Consider the following 19,786-nt stretch of genomic DNA (forward strand, 5'->3'; position numbering starts at 1 on the left):
TTTTTTTACCTTGACTAGATTGATGTAACCTTTAGAACCTGTAGAACTTTAGAAGTTACAGCAACTCACCACTAGTCAAGATAAAAAAAGTAAGTTCTATTCTATTCATATAATTTTCTTCTTCATGCAGCAGTAAGTGCAAGTCTCTCAGAGAAGCTTTGAAGGTTTCTCTTTTTAAAGCTGGCCCATAACAACAATCAAATGAATCCAGACATGATTTGACAATATTTTATGTTCAGTTGGTATGAGAGCTATTTACAAAAACGACAAAAACATCACATCAATTTATAAATTGCTCCACTCCATGTTTTAAATTCTAGATGGAAATGAACCAAATGGATTTCTTCCTTCCTGTCTCTTCATCCAAGTAATGAAAAAGGCTAAGAAAACAAGTGAGCAGTTAATATGGTGTGAAGAAAGGAGCTGGAAAGAGAGAGCCCATACGTCCAGGAAATATTAGAATCTAAGCCAGTACATTGCACTTCTCATTCTGTTGTAATCAGGAAGTTGCTCTACTGGCCCTGTACAAAGAAAAAGAGAAAAACCAAGTTACTCTTGTTGGTACACAATGACAAATGACAACTTTCTTTCATTTTGTGGTAAACTTTTTTTTATGGCTTAAAAGATTTTCTTTTATTTGAGGAACACAAAAATAGATTTTTGTGCAACTTATAAATGTTAGGTGTGTAGTTTTTGTGCAACTCTAGCACAACATATTGGAAAAGTGGTCAAAAGCCTTTCTATCAACTGTTGCCCAATGCAACTTGAATATTCTGCAAAATATCCCCTTGAGTGTTTTCTATTAAAGAAATAAAATTATCGATTTAAATGCAACAATCGTGACTAAATTTGAACCATAATTCATTTGATTTTTGGGGTGATCTAGCTCTAACTTTTTTGCATGCAGTTCTAAGAGCAATACAAGAAAAATCATTATTAAAAGAAAGAACACAGCTATAAAAATGTCAACATTATCCATAGGACAGAATATTCATTACATGTTTATATTAAAGTGTTCCTTTAACAAGTCACACTGAAATTCAAACCTTTTCACAAGTAAAAAAAACTACAAGCTCTGACTCACCAACAGCAGACACAGCTGGGCATTTGTCATAGATGTATTTGGAGCAGACATCCTTGACCATTCTAGGGGTTACAGCCTGATAAGAAATAAATGGTAAAAAAGTACAGGTATGGTTTAAAATGCTAATGATATTAGTTTATTGCATTATAAAACTTTACATTTCAGAGTTTATTATAGAGTTAACTATAAATGCCAATGATGATTTGATGTCTACTTCCACACACCTTTGGAAATGAATATGATTTCCTCAGCAAATTTAGGTCTCAAGATTCTTTTTCTATTTTTTTCTGTTAACCAGTTACAAGCGTAGGCATTTATTAAGGGTGATCTGAGCTAACTATTTACCGTAGACGCTTCTCAATATTGCATTACTGATTTCTTCACTTAACAGTTTTTTTCAACAGAGTTTCAAAGGACTCTAAACGATCCCAAACGAGGCATAAGGGTCTTTTCTAGCGAAATGATTGTCATTTTTGACATGAAAAATAAAAAAAATTCACTTTTAAACCACAACTTCTCATCTATACACGGTCCTGTGATGCGCCAGCGTGACCTCACACAAAACTTCATCACGTCAAGAGGTCACGGATGATGTATGCGAAACTACGGCCCAGTGTTTACAAGTGTGGGGAAAGAGGACCGTTCCAACGTTGTTGTATGTCGAATGATATTATTTAATGTCTTTGTGTCAGTTTATTGTTTAAAATGGTCCGCAAATGTGCGTTTCATATATGTAACACGTGACCTTTCTACTTCACTACGCAATAACGTGAGGTCGTGCTGGCCCTCACAAAGCCAGAGGAAGAAGAGAAGTTGTGGTTTAAAAATGCTTATTTTTATTATTTAAAAGCGTTTATGCCTCGTTTGGGATCGTTTAGAGTCCTTTGAAACTCAGTTGAAAAAAACTGTTAAGTGTTGAGTTAAGTGTTACGTGTTGGTGTCCAATAAAGTCCATTAAATGAGAAAAATCCTGGAATGTTTTCCTCAAAAAAACATAATTTCCTCTCGACTGAACAAAGAAAGACATCAACATTTTGGATGACATGGTGGTGTGTAAATTATCTGGATTTTTTTAAGAAAATGGACTAAACCTTTAAGAGAAGACAAAAGGTAAAGATGTGTAGTGTAGTGCTGTTTTAACAGCTGAAGTCTTAAAAGGGGAGCACCATTTATTCTTGGTTTATATTATCAGCAGTTTTCCCTTTGGCCGAAAATGCATAGTTTTTTGGCAGCCGAAATATCTGGTGCATCCCTAGTATTTAGTCTTAAAACCCTTTAAGAATGACATATCCTAAAGAGTTTCCTTTAAATTAACAGCCAAGTGCAGTCATTCAGTTAATTAGCTAACATACACAATTTACAGTACCTCAATTCTGGCATCCCACTCAGCCAATGGGATACGACGACCATAGTTAAGTATCTGCCTGCCAATGTCATCACAGATAGGTGTAGTTCCTAAGAACAGAAAAGAATCATGTTACAGTAAGAGTGTATGTGTCAAAGTTTGAGCAATTTTAATTTCAAAGTCAATATTACAGGTGTGCATTTATGCTTGAAAGAGACAGATATACACAGTGCGTGAGGAAAAGGCATGTTAGTATTTATTACCATTGAGCTGTCCCACTAAGCTAGCCTTCAAAGCATTCTTGGCTCGAGCCACATCACTCTCAGTCACTGTGGTGCACAAATTCATCCTGTGGGATAGAAAGAACATAATACTTTTCTATGTAATCAGTGGCTCACATACGACAAGGAAAGTGTACTGTACATTAGCAGAAGGCCATCACTTTATATGCACCAGAAACAAACTAACCATTATCTAAAGACCAGTAGGCAGTGACTTACCAGGCATTTTGAGCCCAGTGCATCATATCCTCTATTTTATGTTTGTCTGTAACAAAATAAATTCCCAGAAGCCCGGTGTCACTGTATGATGATTGGAAAGCTTGGAAACTGTGACACAGGTTCATCTCTGCAGCTAGTCGAGCCAGACGACTGCTCAGGTTCTGCTTACACACAAAGTCTAGAATTATTTAATGCAATTTACATGATCACAAAAATTCCTACAGTATGTATGTATTGTAAAGTAATACTAGGGATGCTCCAGTCCACTTTTTTACTTTCGTTACAGATCCCAATACCTGGGAATCAGGATCGGTCAGTATAGATCCGATACTATATATTAGAGTGACTGCCACTTTAAGACTGAACGAACCCAAAGTAATGATACAGTACACATCCAGTTACCTTCTCATCTATCTTCATCTCAGAAATGGCCCCAAGTCAGTTTGAGACCCATGTCTTAGGTGGAAACCTTGCCGCGGGACTGCAGAGCTATTTTAACATAAAAACTCAATATTTCTAGTATATGTACTCCATTTAAATTGTATTATTTAACATATAATAATACTTAAAAATATAAACATTGCTTTCAATCTTGAGATGACCAAGCTGCATACATAGGCTACTTTTATCTTTTGTACATTTCTCCTCATCTTTCCTCTTCTCATAACCTGGGCACCTGATGTTTTTTCCTCATCCATAGTTTAATGTCGGATCAGAGCATCCCTAAGTAATACTCATGATTTTAGAGATAAGGGGGAACTACTCAGCAATTGAGCCACACAATTCTAAAATAATTTCAAGAACAATAAAAACAATTTAACTGTTAATATTTATGAAAAGCATCCTTTATAACAAAAAATTGTGCTTGCACTTGGCAGTTTTTCATAAATAACATGTACATTTATGGAAACATGTACACCCCAAAAAAGCTTTGACTGGTAACAACAGCTTTTAAAGGTGCACTTAGAAATACACTATTGGGTGGTTTCCCAAACAGGGCTTAAGTCTAGTCCAAGACCTAACTGCATGTTTGAGCTGTCTTAACAAAAAACAGCTTCCACTCACATATTTTAAAATATTTATGTACAATTGTTTTTTCTCAATAAACAACACTAGTAATGTTATTCTGTAAGGTATGTTTTTAAAATCTTATATCCTAATATAACCAAGGCTTAATTTAAACCAGTTCTCCTCATGAATTAGGGATGCCACAATTCTCTATATAATATTGAACCGTTCGCATTTTTGGTTTCTACACAGACAGCATGATGTTAGACTTAACAGTAGTGCAGTAAGGTATAGCCTTCATTTACAATGTAAAGTTTAATTTACTAATAACAGTTATATAAATGGCCAATTTATGTAATGTAAGAATTCACATGTTCCCCAGTTTGAAAAGGATATCATTTTCTATATATCTTTATTTAATTATATCTTATATTATTGTATCAATACACTAGAAATGTGTAAGATGATTTTGCATTTACATAAAATAAAGAGAACTGCAATTAAAACCAGTATTTTTGCTCCTTAACATCTCACTGTTCCTGTTACCTAAGCATAAAATAATAAAACAAAAACACTTTAATAGGCCAAGGCGTCAGAACTGAAACCGAACCAAAAACCGTGGACAAGAACCAGAAATTGTATTGAACCGTGTGTATTGTGTATAACTAAGTGTATTGTTGCATCCCTAATAACCATAGATGCCTTGAATGGCGTTAAAAATAAATAAATAAACATCTTTATCTATTCCATTTATTCCAATCAAAACAAAAACTATTTGTAAATTTTAAATGGCTCCTATTGTGAATATTCACTTTTATAATGTATTAGAACATAAATGTAGGCATATACAATACAAGCATAAAACATGCTGTTTATCTGTTTCTTTGAAGATGAGGATTAACGCAGAGACAGTGATTAAAAAATATGATTCCATATAAAACGAATCTTTAGTTTAAGCTCGATTTGTGTTATTGGTCATTTAACATCATTATATGCTATAACATCAAGATTATTGTTGATAAGTGAAATGACTGAAGTACTCAAACCAGTTCATTAAAAGGGGGCGAAATAAAAAACAAATGATCAGTTACCCAAAGATTTCCACCTCTACTTTACTCTAATGTGTTCAGGATATTAATTTTTAGCCAAATTACCTTGCCACCTCCGAAAGTGATGTCATAACTACCGATGATAGAATTAGCAACCATAAGTGGCACAATATCAGGACTTGTAGCTCCAGCTCCCTCTACAGCAATAGCAACATGAGCTAGGGGCAATGCATCATCACGCATTCGAATCTGTAAGTAAAACAGGATCAGGAAACAGGTCAATTAATCAGCACAAAACAGCAAGACCCACAACACTAACATACTGATACACAACTCAGACCTCACTCCCAGTGAAACGGCATGGAGACAGAACAGGCACAGCATCCCCCTCATATTCAAAAGAAACATCACTGAAATGCTGCTTAGCAAGAGCCACAAGATCATCATGATTCACTCCTATAGAAGAAATAAAGACAGCACTTAAGCATTCAATTCTGCTTTGTGTGATTTATTAAAATTATAGGTCAACCAATACTGTATTTTTCAGACACCAATAATAAGTACCTTGGCTGTCCATTATGTCTCATGCAAAGCATGGAGTACATATAGATTGTTTGCAAACCCTTGATTAATAAAACTGAATACACTGAGTACAGTGTGTCTATTAAATAATATAATATTTGCTAATTTATACGATTGTATGTAAAGATCCAATTTATTAAATATTAATATGTAAATAGATGTTACATTTTGCGATTTCAGAAACATAACTGCTGTGGTTTCACAAGTTCGTCAGCCTATTAACGCCGCCGTGTTCCAGGCAACCTGTAACCCGTGTTTTTACAGCCTTTAACCCATAAAAGTGCACTGAAACGGCAGTCAAACCTGTGACTTCCCACCCATGAACTCGTACTAGATCGATGTACTCCCAGTTCCAGTGGTTTTGAAGTCGTGATTTACAGGCTCAAAAACCTGCCTTGAACGCAGCATAAGTCTTAACAAATAAATTGTAAAGGAACTTGGTTTGCTGTCCTCGAAAGGAGCTCAAACCTAAGTTTAAAACTTCATTTAATGTTAAAACTAGGGCTGTCGGCGTTAACGCATGCGATTAATTCTTTAAATATTAAAGCGTTAAAATCAGTCAGTCAGACCACCAGCACTGCGCCAGGGCTTGATCTGCAGGCACAAGGTTTGTTTTTAGTGCTGTGAAGACCTTGTAGCGATGGTCCGCGAGAGTCTTTCGAAAGAACTTCATGTTGTCGAGCACAACTTAGGTATTATTTACCATAGAGAGCTCGATCACAGATGGATCACAGTCTGAGCGCACACACACACTCGGGCATGGGAAAAGTTTTGCGATTGCATTGAAGACATTTAAAGTGTGTGCAAATTCTCTGGGTGACAGCGGAGGGAAATTTTTAAAGCTCAGTACCCAATACTTCTTTTCGTACCACGTCGGTTGGGGTTGGAAAACTCAATGGAAAAGCTAACCACGCCAAAGTGAGGTGAGCTGACCCGACCCAAACTAAACTTAACCGTGGGGTACTATGTAATGGAAAAGCGCCAAAATGTTAAATCAGTTGACCTTCTAATATGTCTTTTTGATAAAAGTATAATAGCAGTACCTCCAGCTGCAGCTAACACCATTCGAGGAGCTTTATAATGGCTATTGATGTATTCCACCAGATCCTGACGAGTCAGAGTTCTTCATATTGTAGAAAGCAAAGAGAAAGACAAAAAGATTATGTTAATGTCTCTAGTTACATAATTCTTTGGATTACATAAATGCACATAGAAAATAAAAAGGCTGCATTCTCAAATTTAAATTCATATTTTACTTTTATTTTTATCACAAAGTAAAAAAAGCAAAAACTGCCAAACTTTTTTTCAGACAAAAAAAAAATACACAGAACAGCTTGTCCGAACCCTAATATGAACAGTGAACACTACCTGAACAGAAAAAGACTTGGCATAAACAAAATGCATGAAACATCTAAAACGATTCTATGTCTAATGTATTCTATGGCTGCTGTTGGAACCTTGCTGGAAAAGAGCTCAAGTTTGTAAAGACAAGACATGTGCACACTCTTTGTTATGAGGTTAGATCTGTGGCAAATGCAACTAAACAGAAAGACTAAGAAATAAAAATAAACCTTAGGAGTGAAATATATGCTTAAGTTAGGCTCGCTTTTTGCTGGCAAGAATTTCGTAATAGACTTTTGAAGTTGTCATTTACTCTTCTCAAGTTTTTGTTTGGACTTCAAGTGTTTTCGTTTATGCTTCCAGAAAATATATTTAACGAATACATGTTAATATGAATTTAAAGATAAGATATTGTTCTTACAACTACACAGTAGTAAATTTGTTGCTTCATTGCTTCCAGATTTTTATGTGCTGACAATTACAAGGGCTCTATTTGAGAAAAATATTAAAACTCTGGAATATAAATATTTTGCATTTGACACAAATTTATGCCCATATTTGTATGTGTGAAGTGTTGTATGTGGAGAAATTTTAATTAACATATAGCCGCTACCGGGGTCAAGCCCAACAATGGCACAAATGGAAATGAAGTTTAAAGTTTATAAATAAATAAAAATTTGGCCAAGTAGTTTAAAGAACATGGCAAAATCTTATGATTTAAAATAAAAAATACAACTAAGTTTGGGGGGGTTGGGTCGCTGAGTTGCTGTTCAAACAAAGTGCTGAAAATCCTCCTTGAATTAGGAAAATTAAAAATTATATCATTATAAAGTAATATTATAATATTATTATTTATATAAAAATTATATAAAGTTTAATATTTAATATTATTACTGCAGTAAAAGAGTTTATTTGATCATGGTGCCACGATCGCTGGTTAATTTTGAAGTTGTTTTACGGAAGCCTGCAATTACTTTTCATTTGCAATATCACAGAGTTGTATGAAAAGTTCCAATCAGGATTCAGGCCCCACCATAACACAGAGACAGCACTGCTTATGTTGCGTTTACACCAGCCGCGGTAGGGGCGGCAAAAACGCGCTATTCGCGCGTAGTTGGACGCTTGAACATTTGAGTTCACTCGCTTCATATGCGCGTGAAAGCCGTGCGTGAAATTCTAGTCATTCGAGAATTTCACGCGGAAATCCGCGTCATTGGAGGGACTTCTGCGACTTCGTGGAGACTGCGCCACTCCGCTCGCTTTCTGTTATCACGTCACTACTACAGCAAGGTTCTGATTGGTTAACGCGGCGCGGAAATCCGCTGAAGTTCAGATTTTGATCCCTACTAAATATACAGTGTATTACCAGTGTACTAAGTTTACTATTCCTACTTAAGGTCATGTTCTAGACATCACAAGAGTCTGTGTGTCAATTAACCAAGAACTTTAAAATATTATTTAAATGAAATAAATATTGCTTTTTACACAGTTGTCATTTATTTTATAAAATGTAAGGAGCTCAGAAATGAGTTCAAAGCCACACCAAGTAAAGAAAATTAGAGTAATTATAAAAGAAAAAGATATTTTTCCTATTTGAGAAGAAATACTGTAATTTCAATAAAATATTAAACAGAGATATAATTTTATTTAGCACCTAGTCCTTGTTGCTGTGTGCTTACCTGGCATTATCAGAGGGACCAAGAATGCTTTGACCTAAAGAAGTACCCTGAAATGCTGTAGCATGGAGAAGATCCAGACAAACATCCTGCATGCTACTTCCCACCTCCTCCAGCTCTCGAAGCACCACTCCCCTCTGCGGCTCGATTTCAGCCTCACTCAAAGATGAACTCTGCACCACATCTGACATCAGCTCCACCGCTAGAGGGGATACAATAACAGGCATGTGATTGTCCAAGGACAAAAAAAGAAGGAATCCAACACCAGCACGCAAAAACAAAAATGCACACAACAACACACATATACACACAAAAAAAAAATTATAACAATAATATTTTTTTAATTCCGATAGGCAAGTCAGATTATACATTTAAAATGTAAGCATTTTACTAGTAACCAGTACAATGGCCATTTCTCAATATGCGTTCTTGTCTGTATTTGTGTTCTTGTGTACTTCTGACAGCCAAGTTTCCCAAGAATGCATTTCGCATCAACGGAAATGATGCTTTAAGCTTGCACATTCAAAATATTACTTTTTCTGTGTCATAAAATGTAGTTTTAAGAGCTGTTTACTCGAGAATATAGAAGAATAAACTTTAAATATGTGGTCAGTTAGTAAAGATAGCGCCTATATTAAAATTTCCTTTTGGTCATGTGAGTTCCGGTGAATCAGCGGGTGGACAAGAGCGTGGACAGCCTCATCTCGGCAAGCCCTTCTGAAATTTGCCGCAATCTATACTGTGCTTCAAGACTGTAGGGGCCGATCCCGTGGGGGCTCTGCGGCACAAACCCACCGAAATGGCCAAGCACATAGGCTTAAATGCTTAATTTCGCATTTAAAACGTGGCTGCGCCTACTTTCCTCTTCTTTAAAATGTTTGGGTGCTGCAGAGTGTCTTAACCCAAGCATTGCTTGACGTTGTGACAAGCACCCACCGGCGGAAAAAGAAATCAGCGCCTATGAACACTCGCGTTTGTTAAGGCAGTGGTTTTCAAACTGGGGGGCCGCGAGATGGTGCCAGGGGGGCCCCAGTTTTATGACATTTTACAAAATACATTCATTTATCATGAATTCTGTGTAATTATACCTAAAAATAAGAAGACAACTAACCAACAGCACTACTAGGTATAATTTGATATGTTTTGTTAAATTAAAATATTACATTTTAAAACAGTTTTTGTCATAAATTTTCTTTCGGGGGGCCGCAAAAAAATCCACTGTACACAAGTAATTTACTGGTAAGCATTATGTGTGAACGGAAAACAAAGATTAACGGCATTTTAGAACAGATGACGTCAGAACGCGACAGTTTTGGGCCAATCGTAATGTTGTGATACAGATGATGCGTTTACCACGGCACTGTTTACAGATGTTTCCACATGCACACTGCATAAAGTCGAGCACACCTGGAGGCAACGTCAACTCACACAGCTTACCATCTAGTTGCCAAACTGCCCATGTCTTTTGAACACTAACAATAAAGCCTGTGTGTAAACATTACTGCTGTTCAAGACGCAGGTTGCGACTGTTTCCCAGTTCAGTTTCGTTTGAAGTCACGTAATGCAATGTTGTTTGATCATGTGCAACTGTGCGACTGTCAGCATTTGGCACAGAAGTAAAAACAACAAAATACAGACCGTGGATATAAAGTCATAACCTGTCATTATTTACAAATACAATACTGAGCTTACCGCGAGGTAATTCTGCTTTCTTTTGAAAAAAGTACACTGATGTGTGATTGATATGTTACTGGTAAAAAGACAAAACGTCACTGTGTGCGTGAACAGCAAATTTTTGTATTTTCTAGTTAATTCATTTTAGTAAATTCATGGTAATTTCCCGAAATTACTGTGTGAAAGAGGCTATTTACTTTCTGACAAATGCTTTTATCCAAAGTGATTAACACTGCATTGAAAGTACATTTTCTCAGTATGCATGTTGCTAGAAAAAAAGTTAGGGTTAGTTTAGCATAGCTGTTGGCTCTCAAACCTTTGGGCAAGTCCTTGGCCAGGGCCTTCATGTAGAAAGCAGTATGCTCACGAGATGTGTATGCACTCAAGTGAGCTCCCATTGACTCGACTGCCTGTTCAAGAGCAGACTGTGGGCGCTTCTTTGTACCCTAGATGAGAGAAAAAATTGAAACATTGTTCAGGCAATTTTCTCAACAGGAAACTTAAATTCAGCATTTCATACTACTGTTCTGAAAAACACTAACCCTGTATATCCTTGCAAAAACTGCGGGGACTTGCAAAAACTGTTTTCAGTTTTCAGCATATTGCATATTGTGCGCACGGAAATCTGAAATTTATGCTGCGATTATGCGTTAAATCATGCGATGGCATAATCGCTATTTTCTGGAGGGACTGAACAACGATTTTGGGGAGGGGGATACATAGATCTGAATATACTAAATAAGTTACATTCAAGCCGTTTTAAAGCATAAAGAGATTACGGTCACAGGAAAAACTTTTACATATGCTATTATGACGCTCAAAGAATAGTTTTAAAATGCTAAAATTATCAACTACAGGGGGACTTTAAGAGGTGTGTCCCAATACTTTAACTCATATAAGCCGTGTCCCAAATGATATTCTATACACTGCCACTTAAACTATGCACTATGTACAGGGCTCTAGACTAACATTTGAGAGGGGTGGCACCAGGACTTAATTTGGCATTATTAACGTGTTAATTTTAAAAGCCCTACCTTTAATCTGTTTCCTTGTAAAGCGACCTTGAGCTTTGGAAAGGCGCTTTATAAATAAAACTTATTAACATCTCTTTGAACATATTTACCATTCTTCCAATTATTACTTTTTGTTGACTTTTTGTAAACAGTAAAATTTACTGTATGCTTCTTTTTACAAATACGTTTTCTACAATTACAAATATCTTTTAACCAACTTAACTGATATAAACATCCATTAATTAAACATTTTATTCTCATTATGTCAACTATAAATAATGTTATATTATATAAACTAACGTCTTTGTTTCACTGAGCACTGCTGAACTTCAGCATGCCACATTAGTCGCTCAAAAATAATCTTTGTGTCGTAACAAGTCTAATTAATTTAACCCATGTGATGGTGTTTGCATACACTGTTATGAAGAAAAGGTATGTTTTTCTTTTGAAGTATTTCAGAAGTGAACTTGTAAATGGCATACCTCTTTAATCAGTAATAAATTATATTAAGCTTATATGCTCATACACTCGTTGTGGAGCTTTAGTGTCTTTTAATGTTTCAACACATTAAATACAATGTACATGTTCCTTTCTTACCTGGACCACGCAAATTCTCACAACTATTCTGTACGAAGCTCACCTTACAAAGCCCCGCTCGCACTTTGACACTGCTGTGGGTAGCTGACTGTCCAGATAAAATTAGGGAATGGGATTAACTGGATGTGCCATAAACATAATAGCTTGCGTGGTATAACATTTTTAAGCCTTAAAAATAAACTTATGTACTAATCAGTTTTGCTGTGGCACCGGTGCGAGGGCTTAAATTTATTTGGTCGCAGTCTAGAGCACTGATGTACTCTAGCATCTAGTGTATGAATTTTATAAGTATTATCGTCTCAAATGGAACTCAAATGTTTTTTTTTAGTCAATGATAATAAATGTTCGTACTTTTGATGTCAGTTTTATTTTTTTTGTACAACATAAAGTCAGAAACAGTCAAACTGAAGAGCAATCGTTTCCGCAGGTGAACTTTGCTCTCACAGCAACAAATGCTGCACCTCTTTTACTACGCATTTTTGTATTTCTTTTTTTAATGTTCAGTGTAAAACACAGTACTTACGTTATTTAATTACAAAATAACTTTTAAAATATGGGCAAAAGAACAGTCTATAAGTGTGCGATTTGAGATGCACCTACAGTATGTGTTAAATACCTTGAAAGCCATGTGTTCCAGAAAAAATCCAGCGCCATTGTTCCTCTCAGACTCCCATCGACTCCCACAGTTTATCCAAAGGCCAACCTGCAATATTCAGACAAATGTGAAGAAAACAAATTATTTGCAGTACCCAAGAGTTTTAATTATATAAACCTTTTAATTTTTAGCCTCTCAGTTACATTTTTTGAAAACATCTTACAACTTTGTAGGCATGTTTACAATGAACCCCAGTTTATATGTAGAAAAAATGTATCCAATCTATATTATTATAGCCATGCCTGAACTCTTTACAAAAGTAACATGGTGATGGGGTGGGTTAAAAAAAATTGTTTAAATTAGGCTCAGATTCTTGAGAAAATGCACATATTTAAAAACACTTTATACAAAATTATTAAAACAATTATTTTTAAATGAACAGATATTCACTGTGCATGTGGCCTGGTTGGTCGGTTCAGAGGCAATCCTCAAGCCATTCTGTAGGGTGGTAAGATGAGTTTCTGGAGCTCCCAGCAGGCTTTGAGCATAAGACACATAGGCCTGTCCCCATCTCAAAGACGGCAGAAAAGGCTAAAATAAAGAGTAAGGTAGATATTTAAATTTTGTGCATTTGTAAACATCAAAAGCATTGTTAATTTAATTTGTAGGTTGTGGGGTCGATCAACTGTTCAACTATAACCGTCGGTTTCACAATTATATAATAACTGTCACACCCCTAGCTACAGCCAGTTAAAAGATAGCATGGCAGATCCAGGAGACACCACGCGAGCTGCTCTTTACCCTTTACATGGGAAACAAAAAACAACATGCACCTCACGTCTTCAACTGAACTCAATTAGAGCATGCACGCGTGCACAGCAGAGTGCCGTCTTTGACAGGACCGATCATTTCTCTGAACTGAGATCCATTTAAGTTTCAGAACAACTTATTTCAGTTGCTTAACTCTTTCACCGCCAGCGTTTTTAAAACGCTTACATGTAACGTTTGGTTACAAACATTTCTCAAAATATTATCTTTTGTATTCATCAAAACAAAGACATTTTTACAGGTTCGAAACAACATGAAGATGAGTTAATGATAACAGAATTTTCATTTTTGGGTGAACTATCCCTTTAAAGGCTGAGTTTTATGGCTCGACAGTTTATAAAAACATATTTCTGTTTTTTTTGCTTGTTAGCTCAGGGTTTCCCACAGAAAATGTTTTAGTTAAGGTGGTAGGGTTGTGCAGGTGGGCGTGGCAATCAAAAGGCAGGGCGTACGCGTCATGATGAAAATATTTTTATTTAAAACACTCAAATAAAACTTTGAGTGATCTTTGAAGAAACTATGACAGAAAATGAACACATACTAGATTATTAATGAATTAAATGTTTTATCAACAGGCTAGTTATCCTCCAGACATTGACGGACCATGTCTTTCTCTCATTTTGGCCATGTGGCGCGTGCCCGCTCACAGTGTGAAGCGCGTCCACGCTATTCTCCGAGATGCACTTGACGGCCTTTTGTGCAGCAAATTTTTTTCTTGAACGACCTTGTTAAGGTGGTAGGGTATCCCAGCTTAGGTGGGCCGCCCGAACTGAAAAGTGCTGCGGGAAACCCTGTAGCTGTACATCTTGTCACACAGCAGCTTTTAGGCATTATTCGTTTTTTTTTTATAAGCCAGAAATGACAAGGACATCACACATAACTGCCCTCTGTCTCTATTCATGGGTACCAAAGACGTCACTTCTGCCATGCCCGCCGCCATATTTGTGTCCGTCTCGGCAGCGAACACAGCATATCTTATGCACTAAATGGTCATATTTATTAGTGTTATTGAGAGTTTACCAGAGACAAACTACTGATTTTACAATGTGGAGTTAGATGTCAGCTGCCAGTCAGTCGCTCCAGTTGTTGGCGTTCGCAGAAGAGTGCAAAATCAACAAAATGTCGAATTTTTGGGATCCTGCATTATGCGTCATATTCTGTATTAAATATTTCCAGAAATTAAAAATGTCTCATAAAAATAAAATAAATATAATATCTCTATCATTATAAATAGAGTAGACAACTTGGTGAATATTTTTGGCTTTAATTTACTAACGCAAATGAACATCCCCCTCATAGCATGCTGTATCCCGTTATCATTAACAGCTCTGCACCCCACAGTTAACATCTTCTGAGTACACATAAAACCATTATCTCTACTATATTTCTAAGTTTAATTCAATGCATTATTTTCATGACGATACACACATGAGTCCTCGTGATGAAACCTGCTTTGCGCACCTGCTGTCTCATATGCAAGGATCTGGTAAAGCAATATCATAATGTATTACATATTATTGTTTTGTAGTCCTTAAAATAAGTTGCTGGGACACAAAAGAAAGTCTGCTGTCCATAACATCTCAACGGGAACAAACATGCACATGCAGAAGTGTGATCTTTCAGGCTTTGACGGTCACATACGCTCATAATTAAGTCAAAATTGTTCATTGGAGTATATACATTTATATAAAAAGGTTATGTGTACAGTGAAAAGTTTAGGGATAAAGTGGTTTAAGACGTATGAATCAATTTCTGTTAGCTTTTAAAGTGACAGCTGTATATGTTAAACAAAAAACAATCTGCAACTTAATGTTATATTTATTTATTTAACCATAAATTAAATTTGTTTCTCTGTTCTTATTTTATTATCACTTACTGTTTACTTATTATTGAATTACTTGAGAACTTTTTACTATTCATTTAATATTAGGCAAGAATTTAAGTTATCCTTGGTCACTTATGTTGAAGGCAATCCTTTATTCCACCGTTGGAACACCAAAATTGTAGTTTGGGGTTCCTCTGACGAGTGTTGTTACATCCAACATCACAACATGTCCTGGGCAAATTGTAATCTTGTTGTGAACCTCCTGGGAGTGTTTTATTGCTCTTTATCTGGTAATTGTGGCTGCTGTGACCATAGAGCAGGGGTTCCCAAACTTTTTTTCCTGCGTACCCCCTTCTATGTCCCAAACGGGTTGGCGCACCCCCAATCCCCATTTAAAAAAAAATCCAAAAAAGCTTTATTTTCTCACCATAAATACTCATGTTTAATCATGCGCAAATAACCAAGGGCCGGTTGCACTAGCCGGACGTTAAGAAGTTGGGTGTAATAGTCCTACGTCGGGCTTAGCTACGTCCAACATTGTGAAAAATATTTACGCCTATTGCACCATCTGAAACTACGCTCGGCGTAGATGATGCGCGCCCCCGTGTATGCGTTTAACCACTGTGATATTTAGACGCCATTCGAGTTTACTATGGTAAAAAACGTACACTTACTGCCGTCAGCTAATAGATGACATATGAGAGGTTTCCTCATGTTTACCAGTGCGTCACGTGCAGACCCATCAAACACATTAACGAAAGCATTTACTGGTCGCACAAAAGGTGTATAATAGTTTGCAGATTCATTATAACAGCTCAAGTTTCAAACAAAATTAAATGAAAGCTTTTAATAAGTTCTCTACAGTAAGTATTTATGTATTTTATTATATAATTCATTGGCGGTCTCTTTACCATGCATGAAAACACATTGCTCGCGTATCCTGTGCCCATGTCTCGTCACATTTTATTATTTCTATTTTTGCCATAAAAAAGTCTCTCTCTCTTGGTCCCTCTCCTCCTTCGTGACTAACAACTTTATCATAAGACGTCCCACATGACAGTTTCCCCGATTTCAGTCAGTTAAGCATATTTATAATATATATGGAATGAATGAAACGAGTTGGCACGCATATAGCGGCTGCAGTACATAACAGAAGAGCAGTGCGTAGAAAAAGACAGCAGCTGTCTTCTACGTTTCTATCAAAAACTAATAAATTATAGTTTTTTATTTAAAATAAAAGCGATTACAAAGGAAATGTTTACTGTTCATTTTTTTATTTATTTATTGTATGGAAAAATCCCACTTAAAGAAACAGACCGCCATTACATTTTTCCTCTCGCGCACCCCCTGGTGGCAGCTCGCGTACCCCTGGGGGTGCGCGTACCACACTTTGGGAATCCCTGCCATAGAGTAAAGCAGAGTGTGCAGCTGTGACACAAAAATGGCCGCGACGACAAACAGTGACGTCACATGGTCCTGATGAATTCCAGTTCGAAAACAGCCGCATGCCTCTTCTTCTTCATTGGATAACTCCTCTCCCGGGGCATCATGGAATAGTGAAGTGTGCGTTATATGCACTAACCGAAAGTAGGTCATCCAGGGACTTTTCCCCTACTGTTAGAATACTATGAAGTCGGACAAACTACTCGCCTCACCTACTGCTATTCGTCTACTATATAGTATGGAAGTAGGCGGTTTCGGACGCAGCAGGACACTTTTCTAACCGGCATGCATCTCGCGGCGATCACCGGTGATCGATTCTGCGCAGAATTTGCTCATCTCAAACAAGCCTATTAGTTTACTCAAACTAAACTACTAGGTTGATCTTTATCACATTTTCTAGGTTGATAGAAGCACTGGAGACCCAATTATATAATTTAAACATGGAAAGAGTCAGATTTTCATGATATTTCCCCTTTAAAATTAATTCATTGAGAAAACGCGCATTTGCACGATTATTCGTCACAACTCTAGAGTATACTGTAAGTTATATAACTAAATGTTTTCAACGTTCAAAGAAACACTTATGACGTGATAAAGACACGAAAATTAACCAAATATTGCAAAGCGGCATTTAACGCAGGGCTCAACATAAAGGACTGCCCGGTGGCCCAGGGCAAGCGTGAGAGACGCTCGGGCCAGTAAAAAGTATTGTCACTTGCCTGATCGGGCCAGTGCTTCACCCTCAGTCACTAAAATATATTTTCAATCATCAATGTATATTATTTAACATCTTGGAAGCAGACATTTACTTGGGTAAAACACGACGAAAGAAATTTGCTGTCAAATTACAGGTAATGGCAGAAAAGTTGGGAGCCTTTTTTCGCTTGAACATGTCTGTTGTATATGTATACAATAATATATTTAACTTTTTAATTATTATTATTATTATATATGTGACACACTGACATTTTTTTATTGGGGCCAGTGAAAATTTTGGCAGGGCAAGTGAAAACCTGAACCACTGCTGACCGGGCCATTATAAAAAATTATTTGCGTTGAGCCCTGTAACGCCTCAGTTGTTGTGCTGCTTTACATTCCTGATTTTTTTTTGTTACAATCATCGACAAGAAAATGTCAATAAAAGACATCTAAATTTGGTAAATTGTAGTACTATGAACCGCTACAGAGAGTAGGAAGTGAGCATAATCTATGACAGACGAGTTCGCTCAATGACCTTGCCAGAGCAGGTACCTGGTTAACGTAACCTTAAAACGAAAAAGAAACAAGGCTGCAGTAACTTACTTGAAAGACAACTGATTTATTTACAGATTTTACGCTCCTCGTCAGCTGATTTTCAACCCTTCACATGCATACAAAACATAACCTTTAGTGTATTTGCGCTATTAGCGAATACTCCAGCACTTTGTAATGACAGTAAGGGTCACATGCCATCATGTCGGTCGACTTCATTTTTAAGTAACGTTAATTAAAGTTAAATAAAAAAGTTCTGCATGTGTAAAAGAATGCAGGATATTTCAAAGGTGTCGGTAAGTTACTTACATTACGAACTTGAGCAACGACTGCTTTCCTGACTCCCCACAAAGACGCAGCCATCTTGAGTGAAGTGAACAATGTGCACTGAATTGCGTCATCACACGTAAAGATTACGCTGCTTCCTGTTAAATTTTACGGCGGTCGGCAGCAGGGGCGCAAGTGCACATTTACTATGGTTAGAAATACGAGGGCTGCGTCCGACACCGCATATTCAAGACAGGAAAAGAGTCTATTCTTGATTTAACATTGGTATCAAGTAGTATAGCAGCAAAGTGTAATTGGACAGTATATCAAGAAGGAACAATAGGAAGTGATCATTACCCTATATGGTGTAAAATAAATATAGAAATTCAGTTGGAAACAGGAATTATAAGTGGAAAGTGGAATTTTGATAAGGCAAAGTGGGAGGAATTTCAGGAAATTACTAATATGTATTTTAGTCAGATTAGTAATGATGAGAGTGTAAGAAGTCTAGATAATCAAATTAAGCAGGGAATTAAAATGGCAGCAGCAGAGACTATTCTGAGAAGTAGTGGAAGGGGGAAAAAGAAAATAATGCCTTGGTGGGATGACAAGTAGGGTAGCAGTAAGGAAGAGAAATAAAGCATTCAAGCAAGTTAAGAGATCCCATAATTTTGAACACCTGATCCAGTATAAACAAGCACAGGCAGTAGTAAGACGGACAATAAGACAAGCAAAAAGAGAGTACTGGGAAAAATATTGTAGCACAATTGGATATGAAACGCCGGTAGGTGAAATATGGAAGATGATAATGAGAATGGGAGGGGACAGGAAGGACTGGAGCTATCCTGTGTTGAAAGAAGGTGAAGAGATAGCGGTAACAAACAAAGAGAAAGTGGAGATGATGGCAAATACGTTTGCAAGAATAAATAGCTCTGGTAACCTGTCTGAAAAAGGAAGACGTGATAGGGAAAGAACAAAAGAGAAATATAGGCATGCATTAGGTAGAAAAGAAAGTGGTAATGAAATGTTTGATGCCCCCTTTAATATGGGAGAGTTAAAGAGAGCTCTGATGAAAGCTAGAAACACAGCTCCTGGAAAGGATGAAGTATGTTATAACATGATAAAACGTTTAAGTGATGAGAGTCTTGGAAAGTTACTGATGTTGTATAATAAAGTGTGGGAAGAAGGTAGTATGCCAGAAAGCTGGAAAGAAGCGATAATAATACCAATAAAGAAACCTGGTAAGGATGATAGTAAGCCAGAAAATTATAGGCCTATAGCACTGACGTCGCATGTATGTAAAATTATGGAGCGTATGATAAATGAAAGGTTAATACATTTTCTGGAATCCAGGAGTTTAATAGATACGTGTCAAAGTGGTTTTAGGAAAGGAAGAGGTACAATGGATGCAATAATATGCTTTGAGGATGAAGTGGTGAAAGCCCAAATAAACAAAGAAATGGTGGTGGCGGTATTTTTTGATGTGGAAAAAGCGTATGATATGATGTGGAGGGAGGGCCTCTTAATCAAAATGCATTTATTGGGTATTGGGGGGAAAATGTTTAATTGGATTAAAAATTTTCTAGAGGGAAGAATGATTCAAGTGAGAATAGGAATAGAGATATCCAAGCAGCATGTGGTTGAAAATGGAACACCCCAAGGAAGCGTATTAAGCCCAACGCTGTTCTCCATTATGATAAATGATGTA

At 36.7% G+C, this 19,786-nt stretch overlaps 1 protein-coding gene across 1 annotated transcript; it reads right to left on the minus strand.

Moving 5' to 3' along the window:
• Nucleotides 1–214: 214 nt before the first annotated feature.
• uqcrc1 (ubiquinol-cytochrome c reductase core protein 1) lies at nucleotides 215–18,257 on the minus strand. Its single transcript, XM_065239996.1, has 13 exons — nucleotides 18,121–18,257; nucleotides 12,915–13,055; nucleotides 12,486–12,572; nucleotides 10,576–10,705; nucleotides 8,589–8,787; nucleotides 6,612–6,691; nucleotides 5,327–5,442; nucleotides 5,092–5,235; nucleotides 2,930–3,090; nucleotides 2,693–2,778; nucleotides 2,451–2,539; nucleotides 1,085–1,160; nucleotides 215–521 (listed from the first exon to the last, which is right to left on the minus strand). Exons 1-13 carry the CDS (start codon nucleotides 18,172–18,174, stop codon nucleotides 457–459), a joined length of 1,428 nt encoding a protein of 475 aa, XP_065096068.1. The 5' UTR covers nucleotides 18,175–18,257; the 3' UTR covers nucleotides 215–456.
• Between the last annotated feature and the right edge of the window lie 1,529 nt (nucleotides 18,258–19,786).

The sequence above is a fragment of the Paramisgurnus dabryanus genome, chromosome 7, assembly GCF_030506205.2.
Source record: "Paramisgurnus dabryanus chromosome 7, PD_genome_1.1, whole genome shotgun sequence".
Classification (NCBI taxonomy): domain Eukaryota; kingdom Metazoa; phylum Chordata; class Actinopteri; order Cypriniformes; family Cobitidae; genus Paramisgurnus; species Paramisgurnus dabryanus.

Excerpts from the sequence above, each read along its gene's own strand:
- uqcrc1 (XM_065239996.1), bottom strand. The coding sequence starts at position 18,174 with ATGGCTGCGTCTTTGTGGGGAGTCAGGAAAGCAGTCGTTGCTCAAGTT. Across the intron at positions 5,443-6,611 it reads GGTGTTAGCTGCAGCTGGAG|GAGTGAATCATGATGATCTT; the intron begins GTACTGCTATTA and ends TTTCTTCTATAG. Across the intron at positions 5,236-5,326 it reads GCCGTTTCACTGGGAGTGAG|ATTCGAATGCGTGATGATGC; the intron begins GTCTGAGTTGTG and ends TTTTACTTACAG.